General features: G+C 38.2%; 1 protein-coding gene across 5 annotated transcripts in view; it reads right to left on the bottom strand.

Moving 5' to 3' along the window:
* Window positions 1-7,468, bottom strand: part of kiaa0753 (KIAA0753 ortholog) — a 28,916-nt gene extending 21,448 nt beyond the window's left edge. Inside the window, exons 1-13 of one of the 5 annotated variants that reach the window (XM_051863485.1) lie at window positions 6,963-7,468; window positions 6,300-6,831; window positions 6,116-6,222; window positions 5,256-5,318; window positions 4,915-5,136; window positions 4,633-4,825; window positions 3,976-4,139; window positions 3,200-3,330; window positions 2,947-3,087; window positions 1,377-1,466; window positions 849-936; window positions 574-627; window positions 218-388 (exon numbers count right to left, since the gene is read on the bottom strand). In XM_051863485.1, coding sequence (XP_051719445.1) covers window positions 218-388; window positions 574-627; window positions 849-936; window positions 1,377-1,466; window positions 2,947-3,087; window positions 3,200-3,330; window positions 3,976-4,139; window positions 4,633-4,825; window positions 4,915-5,136; window positions 5,256-5,318; window positions 6,116-6,222; window positions 6,300-6,831; window positions 6,963-7,079 — 2,073 coding nt within the window. In that variant the 5' untranslated portion in view covers window positions 7,080-7,468. Of the gene's footprint in view, window positions 1-217; window positions 389-573; window positions 628-848; window positions 937-1,376; window positions 1,467-2,946; window positions 3,088-3,199; window positions 3,334-3,969; window positions 4,140-4,632; window positions 4,826-4,914; window positions 5,137-5,255; window positions 5,319-6,115; window positions 6,223-6,299; window positions 6,832-6,962 lie in introns of all 5 variants that reach the window. The other 4 variants (XM_051863484.1, XM_051863483.1, XM_051863486.1 and 1 more) reach the window with 4 other exon arrangements.
* Between the last annotated feature and the right edge of the window lie 3,429 nt (window positions 7,469-10,897).

A 10,897-nucleotide genomic window follows, 5' to 3' on the forward strand; every position in this document is an offset into this window, starting at 1 on the left:
ATAATAATAATAATAATAATATTTTTTGTTTTTTTATATAATAATAATAATAATTATTATTATAACAACAAAAAACTAATAAATATATAATAAATAATATATAATAAATAATAATAAAAGAATGATATCAGGTTCAGTCCATCACATTACAAAAAGTGTGGCATCACTCCAAACTCACAAATCTTTTAATTTATGCCTTTAGCTCCCACACACTGACCTCCATCTCCTCCATCCTCAGCAACATGCTCTCTAATGTGGGGCCCTGCAGCTGCCTCTCAGCATCAGTCTCGGCCACCTGCTGCCTCTCAGTCACCCACAGAGCTTGAGCTGCGTCCTCCAGAAGATCGTCCAGAAGAGCATCGCTCAGGACATCCGCCCTGGCCCCAGGCTGCCAGCATTTACATCACAACACAGCATTGTACAGAGCTATGATTTTTATTTGTAGCTTAAGAGGTAAAATGTTCAAATAAATCCTTCTCACATTTTCTATTTTATGTGAACTTTTGTAAATTGAATATGGATTGAAAAGTCTCAGTGCTCATCCAGGAATATGAGAGTGAAAGAGTTTCTCACCTTATCTGCAACCTTCAGCCGCTCTTTTAGAGTGTCACTTCCTGCTTCAACCACCTGCCGTACAATATGAGACAGAAAGAAAGAAATGACTGTCTATTCACAACAATGCCAACATACATGCACAACAGCTGTTCACAGTATATACAATATTGGGGAAAAATGGTCCAATGGTACACTCAGTCTTGCAAGACATTAAATCTCCTGCTGATAAGACTCACTATGTCAGACATTATTTAGTAAAAAAAAAAAAAAAGTAATCAGATGTATGCGTTTACCTGTGCTCGATCCAACAAAGGTTGAATTCTCTCTTTTGTGGCCCGCTCAGCTTTTTCCGCCCATTGTGTCGGAGAGCCCAGTGTGGTCCTACCATGCCCACATATTAATACACATTAATGATAACATGCACTCAAAAAATTAAAAGTTCAATGAGCAATTAACATTTGACTAACATTTAGTTATGCCTACTACATGCAAAGGACTGAGCAGAATTTAATGTTTTGTTTTTTTTCATGAAAAATAAAAAAAATGGTGGTATATTTATTAAGTTAAATTAACTACACAGACAGATGGAAAAAAAAAATCAAATTAATTTTCAGCTAGTTTGTCTAGATCTGGATTTCCATACATTATTATTCAAGTAGCCCCAATGTAAATGGATAGTCAACTTCCATTTTGATTGCACCCAATTAAATTCAGCAGCAAAATGTTCAAGAAATGCATTGCATGAGCTCATTTTAATGAACTAAATGCACAGTTCAATGAACCACTGGTTAACTATAATAATGAAGCAGCTGCTGTCATACCGGAGTTTGTTAATGCGGTCAGCCTCTTCTTTACTCAGACGATTCAGTTCTCTCAGTCTGTCTGCAGTCACCCGGTCCAACCAGGCTTGTCTATTTATAAAAACATACACCAATGAACTGCTACAGTCTGCGGTCACATACTCAACAGTGAACATGAGCATCTCACAGTTGAGGATCAGAGTGATGATTGTTTATATACAAACCCGATTCCAAAAAAGTTGGGACACTGTACAAATTGTGAATAAAAAAGGAATGCAATAATTTACAAATCTCATAAAATTATATATAATTCACAATAGAATACAGATAGCATATCAAATGTTGAAAGTGAGACATTTTGAAATGTCATGCCAAATATTGGCTCATTTTGGATTTCATGAGAGCTACACATTCTAAAAAAAGTTGGGACAGGTAGCAATAAGAGGCCAGAAAAGTTAAATGTACATATAAGGAACAGCTGGAGGACCAATTTGCAACTTATTAGGTCAATTGGCAACATGATTGGGTATAAAAAGAGCCTCTCAGAGTGGCAGTGTCTCTCAGAAGTCAAGATGGGCAGAGGATCACCAATTCCCCCAATGCTGCGGCGAAAAATAGTGGAGCAATATCAGAAAGGAGTTTCTCAGAGAAAAATTGCAAAAAGTTTGAAATTATCATCATCTACAGTGCATAATATCATCCAAAGATTCAGAGAATCTGGAACAATCTCTGTGCGTAAGGGTCAAGGCCGGAAAACCATACTGGATGCCCGTGATCTTCGGGCCCTTAGACGGCACTGCATCACATACAGGAATGCTACTGTAATGGAAATCACAACATGGGCTCAGGAATGCTTCCAGAACACATTGTCGGTGAACACAATCCACCGTGCCATTCGCCGTTGCCGGCTAAAACTCTATAGGTCAAAAAAGAAGCCATATCTAAACATGATTCAGAAGCGCAGGCGTTTTCTCTGGGCCAAGGCTCATTTAAAATGGACTGTGGCAAAGTGGAAAACTGTTCTGTGGTCAGACGAATCAAAATTTGAAGTTCTTTTTGGAAAACTGGGACGCCATGTCATCCGGACTAAAGAGGACAAGGACAACCCAAGTTGTTATCAGCGCTCAGTTCAGAAGCCTGCATCTCTGATGGTATGGGGTTGCATGAGTGTGTGTGGCATGGGCAGCTTACACATCTGGAAAGGCACCATCAATGCTGAAAGGTATATCCAAGTTCTAGAACAACATATGCTCCCATCCAGACGTCGTCTCTTTCAGGGAAGACCTTGCATTTTCCAACATGACAATGCCAGACCACATACTGCATCAATTTTTCCCTTAAAATGATACATTTTCTCAGTTTTAACATTTGATATGTCATCTATGTTGTATTCTGAATAAAATATTGAAATTTGAAACTTCCACATCATTGCATTCCTTTTTTATTCACAATTCGTACAGTGTCCCGACTTTTTTGGAATCGGGTTTGTAAACCGAGCAGAGTGATCATTATTTATAAATTATATTTTTATTTCTTTTGAAACTCCAAGAGAAATTTCTTAAATATTTGGAAAAGAGGGTTCCTGACATACCTGAGGGCTTCATTTTGGGCTTGTTTCCTATCATGTGATGAAGGGCTGAGCTGTGTACTGGAACTGGTCTGTGGCTTCTGCTTTACAGGGCTCTTTTGAGGTGAGAACAGACATCTCGGCTCTGGCCGGCTAGACACAGCACTACACATGAGTATATATACAGTACATACGTATTAGTAGAACACAAAGGTGCAAGCATGTCACGTCTTGTGTGCAATACAAATATGAATAAGTAATGGATAAGAGGGCTGACCGTGGGCGAGGAGGAGAGTGAGGAGATGTTGGCATCCAAGGCACAGTGGCCTCTTTCTGGGGTACCTGGTTTTCCCTCAGTCGGGATGAGACAGTGGGCTGCTGGAAGCTGGCATCACGAAGATGACCTGCCTGCTGAATTTGAGGCATAGTGTGTCTTTTATCACTTAGATTTTTTTGAAAACTGTCATCTAAAATTATCACAAAAAAAAAATATATCTACACACATACACTACCATTAAAAAGTTCAGGATTGGTATGATTTTTTAATGTTTATGAAAGTGTCTTACACTCATCAAGCCGTGCTATTGTGAAATATTAAAAAATTACTTTTCTATTTTAATATATTTTAAAATGTAATTTATTCCTGTGATGGCAAAGCTGAATTTTCACCATCATTACTCCAGTCACATGATCCCTCAGAAATCATTCTAAAGTGCTGATTTGCTGGTCAAGAAACATTTCTAATTATCAATGCTGAAAACAGTTGTTATGCTTAATATTTTTGTGGAAGCGACACATTTTTTCAGGATTATTTGACATTCAAAGGTACAACATTTATTTGAGATAAACCTTTTATAACAATTTATAGCAATGTTTAATTGCTACTTTTGACCAATTTATTGCCTCCTTATAAAAGTATTCATTTAAAAAAAAACAAAAAAAAAAAAACATACTATCCCCAAACTATTGAACAGTAGTATATCACATTAAGTACTACTATAACTAACTATAACTAAAACATAAATAAATTAATAATAAAAGAAAAACCTTAACATGGTCTGGGTTGATGGCACTGGTAGTTTTGTTGGGTTTCTGTGCTTCAGCCTCTCTGAGTTTTTGATTATGTATGAGGCTCTCTAGCCCTGCCTTCAGAACATCATTGCGCTCCTTCGCCAATGTCTGTGAGGTCCTGTGGGATTTCCCCGCCAGTCTGCTGCCTGCATACATTAACAAAAATCTCAGATTTTCTTTTGCAATACCCTGAAATCAAATACCTGCACAGGGAACAGCCAAGCTCGCTCTACAAATCACTTTCACATAAAATAAATAATTCAATATTGATTTTCTTTCCAAACACAGTGGAGCAGAAAAGTATTTGTAAATGTTTGGATAGTTGAGTCACATAAAAAAACAAGATATTTTTAAAAATGCTAAAAAGGAAAAAAATAACAATACAAAACCCCCACAAAATATCAAAACAAGTTGTGTCTGCAAATAAAAGTTGCTAGAGCTTTTCTAAGAAGAAGTGTGTTCGTGTTTTAAAATAAATACAATACTAAAATAAAATAAATGCCACTTGTTTTTATGTTTTGTTATATAATGCACTTTCGTACACTTTTAAGTGTGGCTTAAATACTTTTTGGGGTCACTGCACTGCACAACACCAAAGCTTTCTGAAAAATAACCGTCACCTTGGTCATCATGACTCACCACTAGGCTTTTTTGCAGCAGCTGGCTTTCGGGGTTTTCGTGAGGTCCTCTCAGCTGGGTCTCTGGCAGGACGGGGAGGGGACATGCTGCGGGCCCTGACCCGGGTCGGAGTCTTTTCCACTGGGTTGACAATCTGCAAATCTACATCTCTTTTCCTGGGTGCCTCCTGCTTACTCAGTGCTGAGTCAAGCGTCTGAGGAATCAAAAACAAAACGGCATTAAATAACGCTTTTATATATTTATTTTTGCATTTATGCATAGTGTATACATAGTGTAAATCACCTCTAATTTCTGCAGGATGTCTAGGGCTGTCTCTGGTATGGCAGATCCTTGTCCCACCTGTACTTTGGCTGAGCAGAGAGAGAGCTGGCGAATCAGCTGACCCAGCTCTTTGCAGTGGGTGGGCACTCTGCTCTCTGTGGGGTCTGACAGCTGGTTGATAAAAACCTGCATGGCTCTTACAGCTCCCCGGTGAGCAGCAGCCAGCCTGTCCATTGCCCTGGACTGAGAAGACAAAAAAAAAAAAAAAAACATTTAGAGCCCCTGCATGTCTCATTTTTACACTTCAAAATCAAAATGATCCCTTTTGATATTAATATGTTGGGCAAAATAAACTTTGGTACCTTTTTGATGTGTTTGACATTCTGGAAACGCAGCTTGTCTAGATCCTCCTGTATCTCTTTAATCTTGAAAAAAGCGACAAAAGTGTCCTGTTGTCAATCTCTAAAGCTGCCTTTTCATCTCTAACAAATGACAGACAGTCATTCATTTCCAAAGGAGAGTAGCACAGGAGCTGGTTTATCGTCCAAATGCGCACACCAGATGTGATGTATTCTAATCAAAACTGTAAACGTGTGAGGATTTTGTGTGAATATAAACGTGTGACGTTAAAATTACCAAGATGTTTGCACTAAAACTTTTCGGTTATGAATAATTATGTTTTAAAAATTATTTTATAATTATTACACAATTATTTACGTTAATTAGCAGTAGAAAACCTACTATGCTTTACTTTCAAATGTAATGACAGTCATATTTTTTGTGTGGATATTTTTATATATTCATTATTTATTCATTTAAAAATGCTGATTAAGCATAATTTTGAATAATTATGTCCGAAATAATTATTTTCTATTATTTTTTTCCACAGTTATTTACATTAATTAGCTCTAAAACAACTATGCTTCTATTTCAAACATATTGGCAGTCTTTTGTTTTGTGTTAATATATTTATTCATACATTCACTATATATTTATTTAACAGTGGTGAATAAGCAGAGAGTAACAGCTGCTTCACGACCAATTTGAAAGTTCTGTGTGACTGTCGCTTGGACGTGAAATGTGACAATCGTATGCAAATATCGGAGGTAGTGAAAAGACAGCTTAAATTCCTCTTTAGTACCTAAATAATAAATACTTAAATAATTAAATATTTCATAGTACTGTGCCGCTATTGTGTACATGAATTGCAGTGCTTACAGACCTGCTGTTGTAACACATAGATGATACGTGCGGAACGGGCTGCCTGCTCCTGCCGCCGGATCTCCATCCTATGCTTCTCATCAGGCTCCAGAACCTCCACCACACGTCCTGCAGAAAAACCCATATTAAAGCCTCTTAAAAAGTAAAAAATACATCATTTGGGTGACTAGGAATAATAAGAATACCTTTATTAGCCAACTGCTCTATCCTTTGCACATATGTGCTCAATTCCTTCTGTAATTTATGGATCTCCTGGCTGAGCTGAGGTTCATTGCTGTTGACTCTCACGTCAAGGTCTTTGGTGGGTGTCTGGCCCTGTTTAAGTTGGCTGTTAGGTTCCTGAGGAGTATAAACAAGCACCTGATGACCGTTTTTTATTTGCTTCTTTGGACCTGACATCTTTGGGTAGACCACATGAGGACTGCAATCTGTGTTGCTTCTTTCAGGGCTGATAATCTGGGATCTTTCCACTGGTTCAAGTGAGTTATGGATGATGGATTCCTGTCGTTTCCTATGCAGATCTCTCTTGGCGAGTCTGACGGCAGTCTGCAGCCGCTCTTCTGAGAGGACTGAGAGGCGTAAGGAGCTGCTGCAGCTCTCCATATCATCCTGCCTTTCTGTACGTGGTATAAGTTTCTCTATCACGATGGGAGAAGGGGGTCCCACACGGGTGGCTCGGTTAAGAACACTGGGTGCCGCTATGTCATTGAACTGAAGCTGTAATCAGAAGAATCAGAACCAATGAGAACCTTTTGCACAAGAATACAGCATGCAGCATTACATTATATTAGACAATACAAAAATGTATATATATATGTGTGTGTGTGTGTGTGTTGTTACAACAGTACCTGTGTTTGCAGACCAGCAATTTGAGACACAGAAGAGCCTTTTTTAATCCATTCACGGTGCACAGAGCCCAGTTCACCAATGGGCATAGCAGACCCCCTTTGGAAATCAGAAATCATTCTGACAAAATATTTGTCTTATTACTCATAAATTACTTAAAATATTACTTATTTATGAGCTGTCTTAATGGAAATAATAAAATTAAACCAATCCGGCTTGAGTAATCCTCCTCAGAGCAACTAAGTCTCTACTGAATGTTCCGATCGATTACAAAAAAAGGGATTGGTTTATCACACGAAAACACAGTAAATGGACGAGTAAATCCGTGGTATTATGTTTTAACATGACCGTCAGTTGGTAAACAGCCGCCAAACTCAAAATTTGCTTATAGGAAGTGTCAGGCAGTTTAAAACACCGCCATGACAACAAAACACTTCTTCGTGATTGTCTGCCTGCTGTTATAATTGAGTTCGGGCATGTTGTCGCCCCCTGCCGGTCTGAGTTACTGCTCGCACTGCTGTCTGATGTGACCCAAAAGGTTGAATTTATTGAAATAAATGTTTAAATGTTAAATATTTAATTATATTGTTCATTTTTTAAATAAATTATTTTTTAATTAAAGATAACAATCTTTAATTTTACATTTAAAGATAGTTAATCTTTAAATGTGAAATTTAGATTTTTTTTTAAATATTGAAATGTATTTTTCATGTTGTATTACAAAAAACTTTTTTTAACAAACATACAGATGTATACAAATCATAGCTTCAACATAAAAAGTTCATTTAGTAAAAAAAATCTAAAGCTATTCATCAAATAGGCCTACACATTCAATTAAAACTGGAAGTCCATGAAGTTACTGGACTAGAAATTAAAATATTCCATAAAAACAAAATTGTAGATTTGTTTCAAATTAGGCTGGAAAAGTTATTAAACTAATAAAATCTTAAGAAGATGTATAATATATAGGCTATTATTTATCGCTACGCCATGCTACACAGCTGCTCTCTGCCCTCGTTTACTCTTCAGTAAGCTCTGTCACCATGGAAACATGGCCAACCTCACTCAAGCGGTGAGTTTCTTCCACAGAAAGATGACAGCGCACCTAAAGAGACGAGAATAAGAGCATATGAAATATGGGACATATAAACAAACAATGGTGACGGAATACACAACGCAATATCGAGCTGTTTCTGGAAAGAGGAAATCAGGGCAGGGAGGGGCCGAGAGAGAGAGTCGCCTGAAGGCCTGTCTCACAAATCAATCCGTTATTAAGCACGCAGACCATTCAAAAGCCCAGAAAGACACAACCCATATTGGGTGGCACACAGATATGAATATATTTGATTATATTACTAATATGCATTCAGGAGACCACCCTGAGCTACGGTACGGAGCTGGGATATGTCTGCAGGCTATGAGGAAAGGGAAGGTCCAACTTGCCCATTTCACTCTAGCGCGCGTACTTGTTTCATGCAGCTGCTCCTGGGGCGCGGGGCGGATGTAGAGCGACGGGACGAGACGGGACGGACAGCCCTGAGCCTGGCGAGTCAGCATAGATACCTGGATGCTGTACGACTTCTGGTACTAAACGGTGCTCAAACAGACACCCCTGACAATGAGGGCAGACGCCCACTCGATTATGCCGCTCAAGAACACCACGGTAATGTGGTTAAATTCCTGTTGAAAGCGTTAAGTCAACAGGAGCTAAAAGACAAACATGAAGATTACACACTTTCAGGCTCAATGGAAAAATTAGCTAGTTGGCAACCAGAAAACAGCCCTAAAACCATATGTGGTGCTTTTCTCAGTGGCCTCAGGCGTTTGCTCTGCAAACAAAATGAGTGTGATTTGTTTCTGACTGAACATGTGATTTGCAACACTTATGCACTGGAACATGATGAAGAGAAATGGCTCAAAGGACACAGAAAATGTCCCAGCGGCATCTTTCCGCCATCCGCCCAGCTGGCTATCCCTGACTAGGTCACTAAAAACCCAGTTTTCGCATCAAAGGCTAGATTTTTCCCTGCCTATGTGAGAAATGGACCATCATGTCACTTTGATTCAATCCTGAACACAAATAGCAGCTTCTGGGGATGGATGACACCTAAAATGTTCCTAAACTGCACTCGCTTTGCCAACGAATCCCAGATTAATCTGCTGGTCCCGGATCAGGATGTTGAGAATGCTGAAATTCTTTATTCAACAGCAGAAGCATTCACAGACCAAATTGTGCAAAACCATTGCTTCCTGGAGGAGGGCAGTGAGAACTTCTTCTGACTTGAAAGAATGGAAAGACGCAATTGTACTTTCAAGTGAAAGGCAGCTGTCTAGCTATGTACATATTCCTAAATCAGACAAGATTTTTTTTCATCTGTTTGCACAACCTTATCAGAATTATGTTCGCACCACATCACATGTATTTGGGACACACCGCCGACACACTTAGCCAGAGCTGAGACTCTTTACCAGAGAATCAGAGACAGATCTGTAGGCACTGGTGTCTGAAGACCAACCGTAATGAAAAATCTAAAAAAAAATTCTTTCTTTCTTTCTTTCTTTCTTTCTTTCTTTGATTTATTTGAACTATATTTGAAATTAATAATTATGTGGATTGATGAATGCATTTTCAGTAAGTTTGCTTTGAGTGTCATATATTGATTTGTTGGAGGCCCTATTAAAATACTACATTATGTTCTCCTAGATTACTTTTATGTCAGAATCATAATAGAGAAAGTTAAATATATGAAGTAATATATTAATTTCTACACCTTATTGTATTTTTGAAACCCAGAATCAGTGGTATTACATTGCCCTCTTGTGGATTCAAGAAGGCATTAAGTTGCTTGCCACAAATTTACCCAACTTCTTAATGTGGAAGCCCATTTTCAACTGATAATAAAAACACTTTGGTAAATCATAATAAAGTCAGAATTATGACATAAAAAGTCGAAATTATGGGATACTAAGTCTCTATGAGATTAAAAGTCATGACAAAAGTCAAAATTATGAGAAAAAGTTGAAGAGAAAAAATTATGTTATGACAAAAAGTTGAAAAATTATGTATTGTTAACAATGTTCAGGAGGAGCACTTTCAAATGATCTATCCAATCATCACGTAATTCCAACCAGCAGACAGCAATCAGTAATCAACATGTCTACCCAGTCAGCATAAGTGGAGGACTACATAAATACGCAGTCGACTCACCTATGTTCCTCGACAGTTTTTCAGCATCCCTCCACCACCCCGTCTCCTTGCCTGGTTATCTTCCTAAACAGAATACGGGGGGAGTACTCTGGGTTTGGGCCAAATACCGAGCTCAGAGCCCTCTCCTCGGACAGCACGCCAAATATGCATACCATTTACTTATATGACTTATTTGTAAATGTGAACTCATGAATATGGGATAAAAAACAATTATGACAAAATTTGTCATAATTATGACGTGTTCTAAAAACATTTTCTGAATTTTGACTTTTAATGTCATCAATTAGATTTTTTATGTCATAATTATGATTTACCAAAGCATGATTTTTAAATATGTAGTGTAAATGGGCTTCCATATCTGAATGTAAAGCAACCAAACTTTAGGACTTGTAAGTTTTGCATCTCTGTATAGATACAACATCTTTCATATTAAAGTTTTATATTACTAAGTGTTCTCATGTAGCTACTAAAATGTAGGCATTAAAGTGAACTCCCCAGATAGCAAATTTGTGCCAGCCCAGATCCAGCATTCATCTGCCACACGCGGTGGTATGATGATCTGGGCCACATGTGGCGTGGAATGATGGCACTTGGGCGGACCGCTCCTGTTTGCCAGATCTGAGCCACAAGCAGGCCATAGCAATGCCACATGTCAGCCAAGAGCAAAGAAGTAAACCAGAACTGGACCTTATCTGTGCCTCAGAATCTCTATATATTATTTATAGAATC

The sequence above is a fragment of the Ctenopharyngodon idella genome, chromosome 15 (assembly GCF_019924925.1).
Source record: "Ctenopharyngodon idella isolate HZGC_01 chromosome 15, HZGC01, whole genome shotgun sequence".
Classification (NCBI taxonomy): Eukaryota; Metazoa; Chordata; class Actinopteri; order Cypriniformes; family Xenocyprididae; genus Ctenopharyngodon; species Ctenopharyngodon idella.